Source organism: Silurus meridionalis, chromosome 5 (genome assembly GCF_014805685.1).
Source record: "Silurus meridionalis isolate SWU-2019-XX chromosome 5, ASM1480568v1, whole genome shotgun sequence".
Lineage (NCBI taxonomy): Eukaryota > Metazoa > Chordata > Actinopteri > Siluriformes > Siluridae > Silurus > Silurus meridionalis.
The window spans coordinates 9297274-9316629 of NC_060888.1; the positions used below are offsets into that span (position 1 = coordinate 9297274).

Sequence of the window (19356 nt, forward strand, 5' to 3'; positions counted from 1 at the left end):
ATGACGTCACGGCGCAACGCATCACGACTGGCGCCAGCTCTGAATGTCGGGAGGTGTTGTCGATACAAGAAGCAAGAAAGACTTCTGCGTTTCGCCTGATTTTGAGCTGTTCATAGCAGGATGGTGCAAGAGTTTCATGTTTTGAGGTGTTTTTCCTGTCAGACATTTCAAGTACAGCAGGTAAATGCGATTATTCTTTCCTACCCCGGTCAGTGAACTATTTGCGGTGTGTTCGGTGTTAGAAATGTTCCTGCCTCTATAACGCCTTATAAAGATCGAAACTCAGAAATAATAATGACTTAATAAAAAAAGCATCCTATTAAATTACTATAACTAAGATTGTAATATATTCAATTTTTACACTATTACATGCTGCCCGTTTAAACTGCATTACAGCGCCCTCTACTGTCAGTGGATCTGCTTTTCAGGGGAAAGTAGCGAAGGCGCGAACAAGAAGTCGCTTGATGAAGTCACACTATGTGGCGGGACGTGTATGTCACACCTTAGCCCACCTGAATCAACCCACCTCTTAATAGCATCATTATAACGCCACTGCTATAGAAACCATTAATATTAAACAGATACGCAGTATAACAGAGCGCTGCATCACAGACAGGACTCTCATGCAGCGAGAATGAATGGCATTACTAAATCATGAAACCCAATGAACATCATCTCTAACAGACTCATCAACAGTAACCTCATAAAATTACAAGTTTTCCAACTACAGAAACTGCAGGAATTTCCTGAAGGTATAAAATGAAGGGAAATTGGGTGTGCAAATTGTACAGGAAAGAAAATGTAAAAATGTATAAACAGTTCTTAAATAAGCTTAACAACTGTTCTGAACTGTTTGGTTTTTTCCCTGACCTTTCCTTAAGATGCTGAAGATGTTTTTTTAAAAGTTTATCTTGTAAATGGCCTTGTAAGTATATCCGTGACCAGATCAATTTCTTCTCTTCTGTCAGCCATCGTGGGAGTTAAAAAAAGGAGCTATTAAGGCAAATATATTTCAGATTGGAAAGTTTTCTACAGGTGCTGTTTGTTAGCTCTCACTAATACGTTCTCTGACCATCCAATCGAACGACGTGAAAATGCCGACATTATTGTACGCCTGCTAGGTGGCCTCTGTGTTTCCAACTCCAAATCTGATTGGTTAAAGCAACAGTTTTATTGGCTCGTATTTGAAGCTTCAGGCATTCGAACTGTTGAGTGTGAAGACATTAAGGCAGATTTCTTTGACCCTGGCAACACATGATGGCTAAAATATAATTGGATAGAAACTCTAACATAAACATAAACCACTGGAAGCTATGAAATGAAGACAATAGTCTATTGGACTAATTATTCATAATAATAATAATCGAATTATTCATGGGAAAAACATATTAAAACTTGTCAGTGATTTAGTGCATTTCTATGTATTTACACGGTTTTGCACTTTCTGGAACATCTTAACAAAATGCAGCAGTGACACTGAGGTCATTAAAGGTTTGTAGTCATGAAGAAACTGCTTACTTGTGTAAATATCTCCATAAAGAGAGTGTAAGGGTGGGACTAACCGTGGTGATCTGTGAGTGGTCGTGATGATTGTCAGTCAGGTTTTAGACACCAATGGTAAGTGGGAGTGGACCGGTTCTCTGAACTTGTATAACAGCAGCTATGAAGTAAGCTCAGAGTTCAAGAGTTCTGTTGTGTGCTCAAAATAAAGATTTGTTATTCATTTTTTATTGAATAAAAGTCAGTAAAGAGGTGTAAGAAAATCAGCTGATCTACTGACATGGTCGCTGTGATCCCTGTCTACTCTGTGCTTTCTGAAAGCAAATGCTTTGCAACTGCTTTCCATCCAGGCTTCTCTGTCTGCTCTGCCCTTTGAGAAGAAACAGTGTCGCATCTTAGGTTTGTGTCTACAGGTCTCTTAAAATGAACGTCATTTGTTCTTCTTATTAGAAAAATGTCAATTTTTGTTGCTAAAATTGAAAACTCACACGATATTGATATTACATCAAAATACAAATACGATTGTGTTAAAAAAGTTCCTCCACATTGAGAAGTAAGTTATAAGAAAATATTAGTTTAATGTATTTATTGTATTTGTTTTTTAAATCTCGCACAGTATCGCGAGGTGGTTTCCTTGTCTCAGGAAAAGCTACTTGATATTTTCCAGGAACTAAATCCGCGTATTCATCCAGAGCCTCAACAACGTGCTCCACTAGCTGCTATACGCCGCCACAGCGGAGGGACTTTTTGAACACACTGTATATAAATGAAAATATAAAAAAAAGACGGTAACTGCAAATGATTCCAAACTTTTGAAACTTTCTGCCGTGTTCTTTGGTCTGAATCTTCTCCTCGCCTCTCGCTGTTTTCTCCCCGTTCCTCAATTTTTCATTCTGTGTTCCCTGTCTGGAGCGCTCCAGAGTTTAGCGGGTGGTGCGTCAGTAATAATGGTCCGTGGGTCCCATGTATAGTTAAATGGAGTAATCGAAGCATTCAGTTTGTCTTAATTAATTTTTGTAATCAAGTTACTCGAGGAATCAGTACAGCCCTAGTCAGGTAACCATTTACATTTATGGCATTTGCCACACACTTTTATCCAGCGACTTATTTATTTAACTGAGCTATTAAGGGTTAAGGGCCTTGTTTAGGAGCACAGGAGCACAGGAGCTTGGTGGTGCTGGGATCTGAACTCTACAATATTTGATCAGAAGGACAACATCATCTTACTTTCACTGTTATAATAAAGTATAAAAAAAATTTATTGATAGACTGGTTTCTACTGACTCAGAAATGCAGAGGGCAAAATAAAAGGTAGAATATATTACGATATACAGTATGTATATGATGTATATAATAAAGAGTGTCTAAGACCTTTGTGCTGTTTGTCTAATCTGGTGACAAACCTGAGCCACAATAACAGTTATTTCATATGAGACAACTTGGTGTGAGTCTACAGCAATGAAATCATGGTGTTATTAAATATGGTAACATCTTATCTTCTTTAGCCCATAATAATGTGTATTACCTCCAGCATGGACAGGTAGAAGTGAGACTGTTTCTTGAAACTTGAAACTGCTTATGTCCAAGACTGAAAGCCTTGGTTCTGATGTGCAACTAACCTGTAATTTTATTGGACATCAGGTCAAAAAGAGCAAAAAATGGATCTGCAAGGTGTGTGGGGAAAAACAGTCACTTATAAAGGTGAGTTTCTTTTATTACATTTTGCATGTCGTTGTCGTTCCTCAGGCACAGTATTTCATTTTGTATTTTTTTGCCGTAGGAGTATGGCAGAGGAACAGCCGCGGACTGCCGACGCCACGTACAGAAGCTGAATTCATTGCGTGGAGAGCTGCTTGAGGTAGACAACGAAAAAGCCTGGACTCAGTGGTAAGTGTAAGCGCTAATGTGGTTCTGTTTTTTTTTTTAAACATCCTCTGAGTATAAAATAACTCGCGTAAATCTTTTATGCCGTATCCTGTTCCATAGGGAGAAGGAGGAGGAGTGTGAGGTTGAAGTCGGCCCTGTAGATGACACCCAAGGTTGTGAACAAAAGGTCAGGCATGTTCTGTGGCTGGACAATTTCACTGATGTACACAAATCCATATTTAATACCAGATTAACAACAAAAAAGCTTTAATGTTTATTTCACCTATGCATATGGATTTTTACCAACTCTGTGTCATTAGTAATTAGGGTTGGAACTTTGTATGGGAATTAATGGGAATATATAGGAATGAATAGAAATAAACTGGGAATTTACAAAATATCAGGTTAGTATATAACAGGGAACTTAAATGAAGTTTAGATTTAATGCAATTTCAGTTAAATTTCTATTCTGCATATTCATCTCTCACAAGCACACAGCACTCCTACTGCAGGGCTTTTAAGACCTAATACTAATTGGAATAATACTAAATGGATTATAACATAACATGTCCATATTCCTCCGTAACATGTCTAGAATCCTGCCCACTAAATAATGTACAAAATGTCCATCTTGGAGCTTATTCATGTAAATTACATAAATGTAACACAAATTTTTGTTAAACATTTCCTTGTGTTGTGCATAATATCTTGTCATTCTCTCCACTTTTTCCTTTACTAGTTTTTGTTGTGTGCTTGTGGACATTTGTGCTCAGCAGCCAAAAGTGTGTTAGTAAAGTCAGGAACTGATGTAGGGTGAGAAGGCCTGAGGTGCAGTCAGCGTTCCAATTCATCCCAAAGGTGTTCAGTAGGCTTGAGATCCGAGCTGTATATCTTCTTCTCCTAACCATGTAAACCATATCTTCATGGAGCCAGGCTGGAACAAGTTTGAGTTTTCAAGTTCAAGTGAAGGGGAAATTTTTTATTATACTTCATCCAAAGACGTCCTATACAATTGTGTGCCTCCAGCTGTGTCGTAACAGTTTGGAGAATAACCATATATGGCAGGAAAGGTCAGGTGTCCAAATACTTTTGTCTGTATAGTGTATTGTATACATACACCATACAGTAACAAAATATACTTACAATTAAATCAATGTACAATTTTTGTTAATCTGTAATAGTTTGCATGCATGTCAGCTTTTGACCAAACTTAATGTTTATAAGTCAAGTCAAGTTGGCTTTATTGTCATTTCAACCATATACAGTGCAGTACACAGTGAAACGAAACACTTCCCCAGGACCAAGGTGCTCCAGCAAACAACATTAATTAACAAAAGGAACACAACTCTGTGCAAAGGAACTCTAAACTAAAAACACAAAGTGCACATGTGCAACGTTTAGTGCAAAAACGGGAAGGGAAAAAAAAGAAAAGAAAACAAGAGACCACATGAGAGAAGGAAAAACAGTAACACAGTAGCGCTGAGCAGTACAGTAGGTTGTGTTAGAAGGATTGTCCATAAACAGTATGAAGGTTGTGCAAAAATACAGTACAAAATGTTGTGCGAAAGGGATTGTCCATATACAACTCAAAAAATAAATACTGTACATGTAAACTTTTTTTTTTCTTTACTCTGTTGATTTTGTGTGTGTAAGTCCAGTTCATTCATGTTGTGGAGTCTGATGGCTTGTGGGAAAAAAACTGTTACACAGTCTGGATGTGAGGCCCGAATGCTTCTGTACCTCTGTGTGTGGACAGCCACAGTGCTGGTGGTTGCAGCCTCCCTAAACATGTCCCAATCAGTACATTCAAAGCGCTCCTGAAGAGCAGAGATGGCTCCTGCAAGCCAGGTTCTCACCTGCTTTTGAACTGGTCTTGAACGCCTGTTGGGCATGGGATCAGCATAACAGAGGTCTGAGTAACCAAGATGTAAACAACATTCAGCGTGTTTTCCACATTCTGATGAAATTAAGGGAGCACAGTCCTGAGATTTGCACGATTGAAATCTCCAGCGACAATAAACAGTCCATCAGGGTGTGTGTTCTGCAGTTCACTAATGGACCCATAGAGTATACAGAGAGCCTCTTTAGGATTAGCTCTAGGTGGAATGTACACGAGCACAATAGCGGTGGTGAATTCCCAGGGTAAATCAAAAGGTTTACATCTCACAACCATAAACTTTACTAGCGATGAGCAATAGGTGGAGACGAGCACAGAGTTTTACACCATTCCTTGTAAACACTCAGACAGTGTGCGGGTTTTATGTTTGTGTATGTGAATGTTTGTGTATGATTCAGTTTATATGAATTCCCCCAAATTTCTATTTAATTCCCAGAAATTCCTGGTAAGTTTCCAACTTGGAATATTTCCCAAATAAAGTTCCCATTGAAAGTTTCCAGAGATTTTTCCACCTCTTTGCAACCTTATTATTAATTCATGTTCCAATGCAACTGTAGATCACTTTTCATTTGGTGACTAAAGAAGATCAGTCATTTCAACTGTTTCCTTTCCCAAATGACCAAACACATGAGGACTGCTGATGAGTTTAGATAATATTTTTGTCAATGCAAGAAAAACCAAAAATAACCCCCTGGCAGTGATAGTTTCAGATAACGATTGAGGACACTGACATTCTGGTGTCTGTTTCTCCACTGTTGGCTTTGATTCTATTTGAGACCACATTGGACTTTCAACATGCCAAAAGGTTTAGTTTAAGTATTAACTATTCGATCATTAAAGGCTTGTTTTTTAACGTGTATAGTAATATTTTGGCTATTAATTGGCCACAGAGAGTTTTTAAATGTTTGCATTCTTCACCCATAACAGTTCTTTTTGACTAAAATTATATTTAGATTTCTATGCTAGGTATTAGTTCATGCTAGGTTCAAATGGCAGAGCCGTCTGTCTTAGATGTAAATGTATAATTTGTTACAGTACATTTGTTATAGTATTGTATGGCTCCAGGTTTTGTTTCCCAAAAGAAAGGAATATACAGTATCACACAAAAGTAAGTACACCCCTCACATTTCTGCAACCGTTTTAGTATTCCTAAACCTTCTCAAGGGACAAGACAAAATAAATAAAACTTGGATATATTTTAGAGTCGACTATGTGCAGCTCGTCCTCTGAAAATAACTCAACATACAGCCATTCATGTCAAAATAGCTGGCAACAAAAGTGAGTACACCCTAAGTGATAGCAGCTGTACGTTGTGTAACAATGAAAAGCCACATGTTTCTAACAGTGGTGCTCACACAAAATATTGACACTTTGGACATTGTTTTGACATGTTTTTTCCCCACATCATTTTATAATTTTTTTGAGGTTTGACGTTTGATCCATTAGTTCATTATTATACCTGCTGATCTTGTATCTGCTATCTCCGTGCAGGGCCAGGTTGAAAGCCGCTGGAGTAAATACGTTGCCCAGAAAGAGAATGAGCCAGGATGCGATGAAGATGAGCCCGAAGAGGAAGAGAGCATTTACACCGACAGAGAGTGGTACTGCACTCAGCGTAATAACATCAGGTTCGAAATTGTAACTTTGCTGTTTTTTGTTTCCACTTTATAGCACAGTGATGGTATGCTTTATAGCATTTCCAATACACTGGGGCACACGGCTATCTGATTGGCTGGATGTTAAACATCCGTCCTGTCTGGATGATGAGAAAAGGGTGTTGAAGTCAGGCTTTGATGTTGTCATTCACTTCCTAGCAGGAAAAGGAAGAAAAGCTTTACATCAGGGGGTGCATGCAGACGCTACACTGTTGGTGGTGATGAGAACTTGGACACTGCTCATTGGGGAGCTACGGGACGGCCACCACAGGTACATTTTTTTTTTTGTTTTAGCTCTTCCTATCACATATTGTTCTCTTTTGTAAGTTGTCCCTTAATAATACAACAGCATCATTTTTTATTCTTTATTTTATTATAGTTAATGTACTGAGGTGGTATCAAAAAGTTTTAAGACTAATGGTGCTAACTGGTGCTACTCTTACCACGTCTGCGATTTCATCATGGATGCAAAGAGCAAACATGAAATGCCGCGTGAAACTCTGCCACAGAGACGTTTGACACGGCGTACGTTTGACATACGGCGGCGCTGCAACGAGTCGTTCGAGGTGTTTTTAATTAGGCACGCACGCTTCAAGATCTTCAACGAGCTCAACCCCAAAAATGTCGAAACCATTCAGCAACTTGTGCATGATGATCGTCAGAGAACGATCCACACGATCCACAATCTCACCCACCCTTCGAAATGTTTTTACACCATTGCGGAGATCCCGCTTAAATCCAGCTAGAAGCACTGTGTCTCGAAACATTTTGATACCACCTTGTACATAGCTGAAAATACAAGAGATAATAAGACTTAGAACTACTAAATATATAACATGCTCAGAGTATCAGGGTGATATAATGATTAGAGAATGAGGTCAATTAGATTTATATTTTTCTTTAAATTGGCATTTCCTCACTTTACTCACATTAAACTTGGAGTCAAGAATCTACTCAGTTGTGTACATTGAATGAAATGGCAATAATTCTATTGATCGAATATTTGTAAAGCATCTTACTAATTTAATCTTGAGTTATTAGAAATGTAGCTGATATATGGACAACTTTTTTTTTTTCATTTCACTTGTGTTATTTCAGTCCCGTCGTCACAATGCCACTTTCACTTCACCGCCTCAAGTACCATGCGCTTCATCTGGATTCCCTCGCACCAGTACAAACCAGATAACTGATGCCCTTACTGACTCTCCAGCTGCAACACTGGGCTCAAAACACATTAGTGCATATGATGCTACATGTTCCTGGTCCACTGGAGCAAATAAGTCTTCTGCCGAGTTAAGCACCAAGCCTCAGCCCTCCGGTCCCTTAAGCGGTTGCTTCACATCATCATTCTCTTCTAAACATCCTAATAAATCTAAACCGGACATCAAGAACTCCAAGTGGGCTCAATTTCTTCCACCTGTCTGTGTTGGGGAAATCAAGGATGAAGGAGACAGTGGTGAGGAACCTCAGGATGAAGATGTAGACCATTCAGCATTAGCCCAGAGTCTAATGAAAGCAGTTCCACTTAAGAAAACAGGCAGTACGAGCAGTGGAAAAGCTCTACTTGAAAAGGTGACCATTTTTGAAAAACCGAGTCACAGCGTGACAGGAAATGTGTGTAAACAGCCTAACAGTCCTACCATTACATCAAAACCTGTTGGCTTTCAAAGTTCTGTGTGTGTTCAGCCACTACCTATCAAAAGGCCATGTCTTGATCTTTCTTTTAGCACATTATTTCATACAGATGAGGATTTTGACGACACATATTAATCCATATTTGTCCTTCAATTTATTGGGAATTAGCTAGAAATTAATAAAAATAGCATATTGCAATTGTGAACATCCTTGAAATATTTTGAAAGTTCCACAATAGATGTTTGAGAATAATCCAGGCACAAAGAGAGAGATGTTTGCAAGAATTTATTTGACAGACAAGGCAGAATAATGTGTAAAATTATAGAATATAACAAATCTTTTCTATTCTGACTAACAAATATACTCCAATGTGTTCAAACAATGACCTTTATAAGTAGGAAACTTGTTCATAGATCTTCCCTAAAGTTTACCGGTTTGTAAAGTAAATGTCATTTATTTGGTGCCAAATGAGACATGATAGAACTAATACATGGCACTGTGCTCCGATTGCAGCCTTATTTACCAAGGTAATTTCTACATTTTAATAAAATGGAATAAAATAGAAATCTGTATTACTGTAAAATGCCTGAGTAATTTAATAGTCATCAGTATGAAAGGAAATTGTTACACATTTAGAAAAGGCAGAAACGGTTAAATGGGTTAGCATGGGGTTTTTCCAAAAATGATTAGTTTAACATAACCCCCATTATTTTGAGCCTTTGCTTGGACTTCAGTTTCGTTGGTCCGGGGCTTTGGCGTACTGGATGGTGTCCAGAGCGGCTCCAATGTCGTAGTTTTTTGTGTGGAGCAGCCTGGTCAGCCAACCGCCTTCATCTGTGAAGCCCATAGACAACATCTGGGACAGAGACTCTACCAGATGAGGGTCAGCATCTGAGAAAGGATTTAGAATGGATCAGTTTTCATAAAATCAACCAAGGGCCAGGTTCTACACAGGACCACGAACTAGTGCAGTTCACAAATTATCTATCAGCATTACATGCTTTCTGCATTTACCTTGTGGTAGATGTGGATAAATGGCAGCCTCACGTAGACCACTGGGGCCAGGGGTAACTTTGGAGTTGTTGCTGAGTGGAGCAGAGTTATCATTTGCTGCATCCACCTCCATCCTCAACGACTGGAGCTCGCCTGTGGATGGATCTACTTCCTTTGAGCTCAGATGGGTCCATTCCTCGTCATTATTTTGGTCTTTCTGGTCCTACAAAACCAAAAGGATAAGTGTCTTGGTTTCTCTTTTTAAATTGGCATTGTTATTTAGCACACGTCTTATTTAATTACCTTTGCAGCCCCGTTGCAACTCCCGACACTGCTTGGACTTCCATCTGTACCCTTGGAAAGGCCTGCAGAGCTAGCATCACTCCTGCCACTAGGAGGTCCACTTGAGGCAGAAGGAGGTGGTGTCACTTTAGCCTTCTTTCCCTCATGCTCTACATCAATGTCCACGTCGATTCCTGTAGTGTAGTATAAAATATTCATATTTACAATTTGTATAAGCTGTTACATAAGCATGTGTAGGATGGGGGTTCTATATAAACATGTCTTGCATTGACCCTCGCTGATTTTTAGATACCTACCAAGTGGGCTCAACAAGGCAGCCACACCCTCTCCAATGTTCTTCAGGTACTCCATATTGGACTGTGCAGAGGAGACTTCTATGGGGGGGTAAAAAAGTGTTTGAGGTACAACTGCATGAAAAGAAATGTTTAGCAACTAGTATATTATGGGGTGTTTTGAATATAGATCGACAAATGGTTCCGTGCAAAAGTCTTCTGCACACTTAGCAAGGTTTGCCACATCAAATATTGACTTATTTATAGAAACTTTTAATTGCATTATTTAAAGGCGTCTTCGATTCAGTCCGTCTGAGACTTTTGAACAGGACTTTTGAACAGTTTCCCATGTAACATGCATCTGCTTGTAACAAAAAGATTACCATTTTCAGCTTGGCCTTCCTGCGAGTTAGCCTGCTGGGAACCTGGCTGGCAATCAGATGGATCAGGTCGGGCTTGGGCTTGAGCCCGGGCTTGAGCACAGGCTTGAGCCTGGGCTTGAGCCTGAGCCCCAGCCCACATGCAGTGCCTCATCTTGCGCCAGATTTTGCCACGAGGAAGCCACTGAGAGGAGACAAAAATATTCAAAAAACTTAATCTAAGCTTAAACATGAAGTAATTTGTAACTGAGTAAAACAATTAAGACTAAAACTAAAGTAATTTTCTTAGCTGGCGCTCACCTCATACATATTGACCATGGGGTGAAGAATGGGCTGAAGAACATGTTCCTTGTGGAGGCCCTTGGCCTGGCAAGTGGAGCACAAGTCATAATTTGGGCACTCATTGCATTTGAAGCGGGTCCCAACCACTTGTCCCTCACAACCATCACATGTCACCCCGGGGTGAACCATGGGTGGGAAATGAGGAGGTGGTCCCATATGGGGTGGACCCATCGGAGGATGTCCTGGAGGACCCATGTGATGTGGTCCAAAAGGAGGGGGGATGGTGAACCCTTGGTCCATATGATGCGGGAATTCACGCTTGTGCTCCTTTTTTTCTGAAAGTGCAAGACAAAAACTTAATACTTGGATCTTAAGAATCTGTTGAAGATATTTAATGATGATTAGGATAAATAATGATGTAGCATTTTCCAAAGAGGAAGTGATTAAGTGTCATTAGGTTCAAATTTAACACCACAGACTAAATCTTGCAGTGTATATGACACATCCCATAGAGCTTCCTGATAACCTTTTATTGAAATATATGAACCTTTGATCTATATCTTACCCTTGATGAAAATGCGAAAGGTATCGTCCTTTATCATAGTAAGTCCCATAATGAGCTCATCGTCAGAAGAGAAGGCAATCATGTCTCCATCCTCGTCTACAACCAGAGAAAAAGAACGGTTTAGTAAAAACGGCAGCGTTATTGTACGCCTGCTAGATGGCCTCAGTGTGGCCATCTCGCGATCTGACTGGTTAAAGCAACAGCTTAAAGCAACATGTACTAGAGGCCCTGCAGTGTTCATTCTGGAAGCTTCCTTGTGATGTGATGGCTGGAATCTGATTGGATAGAAACTGATATAATGGATAGAAATGTAGTCACTTGAGAGAAATGCTTTGAAATAGAGAGAACTATTGGAAATAATTGAATACATATTCACGGATAAAAATATATTAAAACCTAAGTCTGTGATAGAGTTTAGGTCAGCAAAGAAGGCCTTGCTGGCCCTGATGGCCTCCCTCCCTCCCTCCCTCCATCCCTCCATCCCTCCATCCATCCATCCATCCTTCCTTCCAGGTCTGCTGTGTTGAACTAACATTTTCAGTAGTTTCCAGGACTCTACAGGTGATGTATAAACTCTTGCCCAGACTGTGCTCTGATGGATGTAGTTATTGTTGACATTTTTCAAAGGTGGAGTCAAGTGCATGTATATTATTAGAGTATGCAGGAGATCAGGTTCGAGCAGCTGAAAATCACAGGTGTACATGTTCGAGTTTGGGCCACAGCAAGAATTTATATAATGCAATAAAATAAGGTACTGAGAAAGAAAGTTAGGGGACAGTGACCAGGAAATGTACAGTCTAGTACTATTGACATATGAATGGGCTTAGAACGAGCAATCAGACGTGGCGTGTAATAATTACAGATGAACTACAGGTTAATACTACAGGTTAATAACCATGACGATGGTTAGTTACACGGTCAAGCAAAAGTATTGGCCCCCTGCCAACATTAACCATGATTTCTAGACGTGTTTTTTTTTTCTTTATGGTAAACCATATAAGATCGCTATAGAATAACCCTTACCTTTGTAATGCATCTGGAAGGAAACATTGTGGAGGTTCGAGAACACATCCATCACCTTCCGGCTTAAGTACTCGAAACTTGTCGAGACATTATGATCGACTGCGAAGCGTCGAATTTCCTTATGGTTGTCCTCCTTGCCCAGGAGGTAAGCCTTCACCGTCACCGACATGTCTTTCCTCTTCTGTATAATGCCACCTGCAATGAGTTCTGAACAAAATTCGCACTCCGACTTGATTGTTGCGCAGCAAAAATTGCGTCCTTTAAATGGCACCGATCTGCTTACTTCCTGATACAGTGTGTACAGCTCCGCGAGAGACCGCCTCATTTACACAGTCAGCCAATAGGGCCACATGTGACAGTGGAGGGGCGTGGCCAAGCGCGTCTTACCCGATGACTAATCTGACTTCAGGACAGTGCGCATGATCCGGTAGACTTCAACAACATCAACAACAACGTGAGGGAGGGGCCCCGTAAAGGGGGCATGAGAAGGCCAAGGAATGACACAGCATTTTCCAATGGGGATTTCCCATGGCCTTTATTACAGCTCTGGTTACTGTAATCCCGTATTATCATGACGAAACCAGGTGCTAGAACAGTCTAGAACATGCTAGTATCCCTCAGAGATCTTTATATTCACTTTGCTTTATTTAAATCCATTCAGTATCATTTGTAATTAATGCAACTTATTTTACACTTAGTGTAAATGAAAAGTGGCCAGTAGTTGTGATTTACCTATGGTGGATTTTAGAGCTGTACTCTATTAGAAATGATGTTAAAGTGTGTCTTGTACCTGTTAAAGTGTCGACTCGCACACTGGTCGCCTCTGCTTTTTGAAAAAAAAAGTGCTTTATACTTGTTACATGTACTTTACAGCACAGTTTCTTCACATATCCAAGCGATGTTAGTAGGCTTGGGTCAGAGCACAGGGTCAGCAATGATGCAGCCCACCTGGAGCCTTAGCCTTAGCCACCTTTCCAATAAAATAGGCTAGACTTCGCAGAGGACGGTTTTGATCCTGGCATGCATCTGTTGCAACAATCTGCTCAAAGGAAACCCCAGAGGACACAATCCCTGGTTTAGGAAGTCAATGCCTAATTCATTAGACCTAAAAACTCACTGGCAATTCAACACTGGCAGTACACCTGTGATTTTGGGTGGTGGGAAATATTCAGAATGAAGAAGGATACCTACATGGGCACAGGGGAGGATAATTCAAACTCCACACAAACAGTTGCCCAAGCGAGAGCGAACAGTGTATGACTACTTGCTGTTCTTCCCAATAGGAACTAAACTAGATCATTTAAAAAGCCAGGGGTCATGTCGGTTTGATGATTATAATGAGCCATATGGAGAACAGCAAGTATCACAAAGCACAAAAAACGCATTGTGGAATAGATCACCGGTTTCTGGGTTAACACTTCAAAACACATTAATTAGAATTTGTGAATCGGAAAACACAATCCCCCGGCTTCAGCATGAAAAGTATTCTTGTTTCGTCTCTGCTTTAACATTCCTTGTGATTTGTGCTACTGGTTAAATACGTAGTGCCAGAGTCAGTTCTGATGCAATCGCTACCTCCAAGCAGAAATACTGCTCTATTTGTTTTATATTAGTTAAACATATCCTAATACAACCCCCTGCTCATTGTGTAGCTGTGTGTGGGTGTACTTGTTGAACTCGCAGCTAAATTATACATTTGAAGTGCTGTATCATGCTGAGTGAAAATTTTTTTTCTCTTCTCACAGGTTAAAGCTGCAGACACAGTACAGGATCAGTTTCATCAAATTGTTCTATTGTTGTTATATTCTTGTTCACCTGACTAAACTGCTCAGCTCAGGACCAGATTTTGAAGGTGTAATCGAGAGTGAGCACTCCAGCTTTAAATAATATTTTCACTGTCATTATTATAGTGTAAATAAATAGATGTATCTCATATGGTAAAGCAAATGACATTAGGAAAACTTTTCCAAAAGTGAATCTGACTTCTAGAATAAATCAGCAGCAACAACAGGTCAGTCATTTTATTAGAAAAGAAAGTACCCCCCAGGCTGCAGTATAAAACATTTGAACATTTGAAACAAGGCTCCTTCACTGATATGTAAATTTAAAAATACTGTTAATTTTACTATGTAAATTATTTCCCATCAGATACTAGTCCCCTAAACAGTGAATTAATTTATTAAGTTATTAAAGCTTGCATGGATTTTTGTAAATCACTTCAAGACCTATTTCTGGAAGCTAAATCTGGGCTGGTATGACTTTCTACTGTTTTCTTTCCTTCCCATAAAATATACTAAGCTTACAAATCAAGTATCATTTAAAAAATATTTAAAGAGCATAGTATTTTAATTAAAATAACATCCTGTTTACTAGTCTATGCTTCAACTTAACTGCTTCAGCACCCATTTAATCTATAGCTAGAAAAGAATCTGAATCTGTCCTAGACCAGAGAAATCAGTCATTTTCCAAAAAACAATGTTTCCTGCCAGTTTAAATTAGACCATAACCAAAAAACTTGATCATTGGACAAGAAAAACACTGCACAACAAAGTGTTACAAACCACAGAGGAATGGACCGATGAAGAAATGCTGGAACTGGCAGTGACATTGATCCGGATTTAAATCCGTGCTCCTCAGTCGATCCACATCTCATAACCCAGTCAGATTTAAATGATCTGGTTAGAGATTTGGGTCTGTCAAAAGCCGAATTGGGTTTAAGACTGCAGGAATGGTGTTTGCTGTCACCAGGTACGAAAATTTCAAAGCCAATAAGATGATATAAACAAATTCTTTGCACAAGTTGACAGTTTCTGTTTTAGTGTTGCCATCAAATGATTGTTCTGTGCTTTGGGTTGTGACTATGACCCACGAGAGTGGCGTTTTTTTTAATTGATTCCTCAATGTTAAGTCTCAAAGCTGTTCTGTTACACAATGGCAATGTTCTCCTTTCAATAGCTGTCGGCTGTGTAGCACACATGAAAGAAACCTACGAGAACATAGAAATGTTGCTGAAGCACATCCATTACAGCAAGTACAACTCAAATATCTGTGGAGATCTGAAAGTTGTTGCTCCATCGGCTATACAAAGTACTGTTGTTTCATCTGTGAATTGGACAGTCGTGCCAAAGAGTCACATAATTGTAGACAGAGCTGACCAAAAAAAAGATAGTTCTAGTACAGAAAAAATGTGGCGCATGAACCGCTTTACGTCCTCTTCACATAAAATTGAAACTTATAAGGAATTTCGTGAAAGCAACGAACAAAGAAAGCGAAGGTTTTCGTTATTTAAGACAGATGTTCCCAATAATAACCGAGGGCAAGATCAAAGAAGGCTTTTTTTGGCCTTCAGATCAGTTATGAGTGACAAGCGGGTGGAAGATCTGTTAGTTGGGCCGGAAAAGATTGCCTGGAAAGCCTACAAAGATGTTGTTGACAGTTTTCTTGGCAATTACATAGCCCCACATTACATTCAGTTGGTGGACAAACTTTTTAAAGCATACAAAACAATGAAGTGCAACATGTCACTCAAGATTCATGTCACTCAAGATTCATTTCCCTCGCTCACACTTCTGACTTTTTTCTTTGCAAATCTCGGTGCTGTCAGCGTCGAAGTCTTCAAATGGGCCTTAAATAGCGTGAATTTGCAACAAGTATTCAAAAACATTTGTTATTTATGATCGGTCATTTGTACAGCTACTGATGGTTCCTGAAATTAGGAGGACACATTCACAAAGTTTGGACATTCCTATGACACCTGGGAGCCACGAATACCACAATTTAATGGCAAAATCCTTATTTTACTGTCACCAGAAGGCTCTTTTACTTCCAACTTGGCTCCCATGTCCGATACAGTGTTTTGAGTCTTTATGGTTTAAGATTTCATACTCTGTATCACGTTCTAAAATAAAAAGGCTTATTAATTGACTTGAATTTAATGTATAATATGAAAGAAAACTCTATTTTGTGTTGCTTTAAAATGCTAAAATAATTATTGGCCATTCGTTTTATTTAGATTTCTTTGGTTTTGTTTGGGCTGCTCATTTTTAAAGTGGCTGAATCATTGTTTACAACAAATATGTGTGCCACAGAGTAATGTACCGCGTGATGCCGTGACGTCATGGGGTGACGTCGCGTTACCGAACCGGTCACAGCACTATCACCTGACTCTGATTCACTAGTGTCACGTGGTTTTGCCCGGTTACTAAACTACCAGAAAGCGCTCGAAGCTTCTAAAAACGCAAAGAAATTATACGCCATTTTTTTACTGTATAAAGACATACACATTAATTAATTAATTAATTAATTAATTAATTACAGTCATTAAACACAGAATAAACAAAAAAACTTTGATGTTAATTGTTTTAAAAAATCTGTTTTAAAAAGGAATGTCCTAATTTTTCTTTTTTTGTGTGTATATAAAGCACTTTGTCTAAAATTTTACGCTCCCCCAAACGTAATTAGCTGTTCGATGTTTTAAGAAATTAACAATGCATCCACCAGATGGCGCCATTTCATCAGTCTAATCAATTCGTCCATTCATTTGAATACTGTGAATCCTTGTTTCAACCTTGTGAAACCTTATATGTGTACTTTTTTTTTACGTGTGTATATAAGCCGTTAAACCAAGAAACCAAAACATACTGTTTTCTCTCATTCAGCGTAAAAGTGCCAAGATCCTCGTCCAAACCCTCATGAGTTGTGTCACTCGACACATTATAGCTGACCTTCTCAAACACACCCACGTTGCATGAAGGAAATAAAAGAACTATGTAAGGATTACAGAACTACTGCATTATGGCACAATTCCTGCAGAGCCCGAATCAGTGATTTACAACTACATATGAGGAAATAATCACTTTGTAGCTTAAACAACTGATGTATTTAAATACACATAATCTACGCTAGTCGAACTGGGTGGTAAAAACAAAAAGAAGTACCAAATTGCCAAAGTTATAAATCGGTTCAATTCTAGTTATTTTGACTCGGTAATTCTTCAGCTTTGAGATAATAATAATAATCTTTTATTTTATAATATATAATATTTTATATATCGCCTTAAAAAGTAGACTCTCAAAGCGCTTTCCAAGCATATTTTTTTTAATAATAATAGTAATAAGAAGAAAAATAATAATGAGAAAAATTAAATAAGTAAATAAACATCAAAGAATACATCATAAAAAATAAATCACATAAAAGCTATCCTGAAAAAGTGAGTTTTAAGAGCAGATTTTATTATCTAAATATTTCCTTACCTCATCCCTCAGCAACCATAACAGGGAAAGCCCAGCAGGCCCAGCTCTCACCACACATCCTTACAACGTTCTACAGAGGGACCATCAGCACCCTGGGCAGTTGCATCACTGCCTGGTTTGGAAATTACATTGTCTCAGACCACAAGATACAGCGAGATAGTGGGGAGGGCTGAGATCAAGATCAGGGTCTCTTAATCCTTCATCAGGAATATTAACACCACATTCTTCATCTTTAAATCCAACAGCATTGTGGCAGATCACACACACTCACTCTCCTGACTTATGGGAAAAGTCAAGTCAAGACAAGTTTATTTCTATAGCGTTTTTCACAACAGACACTGTCTCAAAGCAGCTTTACAGAATTTTAAGAGTTAAGGTGAACGGTGTGTATTTATCTCTGAGGAGCAGCCATGGTGACTATGGCAAGGAAAAACTCCCTTAGATGTTATGAGGAAGAAAAATTTTGAGAGAAACCAGACTCAAAAGAGGAACCCATCTGCATTTGGGTGACATCAAGAGTGTGATTATAGTCTTTAAACAATACAGGTACTGAAGCATTTGGGCCCTCACGTCCAGATTGTGTGGCACTTCGTTTCTGCAAGCCGTATGACTACTCAATACAAAGGGACTGGCATGTCACACACACAAACACAAATGAACAGAAATGTAAAAAATGTAAAACAAAAAAATCATAAAGAAGTCTATTTAAACAGTGAAATTCTTTATTCGCGTATCCCAGCGATGTTAGACACATTAACTGCAAAACTCATTATGCACAAAATTGCTGTTTTGCACATATTGCTCCAAAACAATTTGAGTGCTACATGTACAGTTTCTATTATATGGACAAATCCATTTACACTACTATTCGGTGCTACAGTGTCATTTTGTCTACTGTCTCACTGTCTTATGTTATTTTCTTTTTTGCACTCAAGTGCACTTTTTTAGTTTTGTGTAGTTCTACGTTTCGTGTTTTTTGTTATCTTGGGTTGTCTTATCTAGCACCATGATCCTGGGGGAATGTTCATTTCCCTGTTTACTGTATATGGTTGGAATGGCAATAAAAGCCTACATGACTTGACTTGATATTCTCACTAATACTATCTTGATCAGAATTGGATGTACTTGCATGTAAACATAGTTTCAGAGATGAAAGACGCTTTGTGTGTATCAGGTTACCAACCATAAAAGGAAAAAGAAATTGTATTCCTTTATACCCAAATGTATTTGAAGAAAGTTTTTCTGGTGTTTTTCTTGTCTGTTGTTATTTACTGGGATTAAAAGATTTGAAGTTACTAGCTTGTAATGAAACTTAGACTTTTCTTTTGCTGGTTTATTGGTTACTCTTTATTGTTCCTGTAAATAGCACATAAAATCCGTAATGTTCTCCAGTCTCTGTTTTTAGTCCATATGGGAGATAAACTCCTTTCTGCAAACTCTCCAGGTGTTTGCTCACTTTTAAATGTTTTTGTACAGGCATGAGGAACAATGAGGAGTTTTGACAGCTTGTCAGTTAAACAAGGTCCTTTTTGAACAGGGTGGGGTGCAGATTGATTGCATTCCTGAAGCCCAATACACTATAGAGATAAACGTATATGTCACCTGACCTTCATACATTATATGGACTAAAGTATTAGGACACCTGACCTTTCCTAAAATGTTACCACAAAGCTGGATGTATTTTTTTTTTTGTCTTCGCTTTAATTTGGAAATCCAAACCTGTTCTAGCATGG

General features: G+C 38.9%; 2 protein-coding genes across 4 annotated transcripts; one reads left to right on the top strand and one right to left on the bottom strand.

Annotated features, from left to right (window-relative positions):
- LOC124386283 (MRN complex interacting protein) lies at nucleotides 1-14381 on the top strand. Of its 3 annotated transcripts, XM_046850026.1 has the most exons (8): nucleotides 1-180; nucleotides 3142-3201; nucleotides 3281-3387; nucleotides 3487-3553; nucleotides 6755-6891; nucleotides 7078-7189; nucleotides 8017-8490; nucleotides 14117-14381. In XM_046850026.1, the coding sequence occupies exons 1-8, from the start codon at nucleotides 121-123 to the stop codon at nucleotides 14192-14194; spliced, it is 1095 nt and encodes a 364-aa protein (XP_046705982.1). In that variant the 5' UTR covers nucleotides 1-120; the 3' UTR covers nucleotides 14195-14381. The 3 variants fall into 3 exon arrangements, with proteins under 3 accessions (XP_046705982.1, XP_046705979.1, XP_046705980.1); XM_046850023.1 differs by lacking the exon at nucleotides 14117-14381 and having other exon boundaries at nucleotides 8017-8751; XM_046850024.1 differs by lacking the exon at nucleotides 14117-14381 and having other exon boundaries at nucleotides 7081-7189; nucleotides 8017-8751.
- Nucleotides 8824-12674, bottom strand: sqstm1 (sequestosome 1). The gene is made up of 8 exons (XM_046850022.1): nucleotides 12372-12674; nucleotides 11349-11444; nucleotides 10802-11118; nucleotides 10505-10685; nucleotides 10146-10223; nucleotides 9850-10022; nucleotides 9568-9769; nucleotides 8824-9444 (listed from the first exon to the last, which is right to left on the bottom strand). Exons 1-8 carry the CDS (start codon nucleotides 12538-12540, stop codon nucleotides 9284-9286), a joined length of 1377 nt encoding a protein of 458 aa, XP_046705978.1. The 5' UTR covers nucleotides 12541-12674; the 3' UTR covers nucleotides 8824-9283.
- Nucleotides 14382-19356: the final 4975 nt, after the last annotated feature.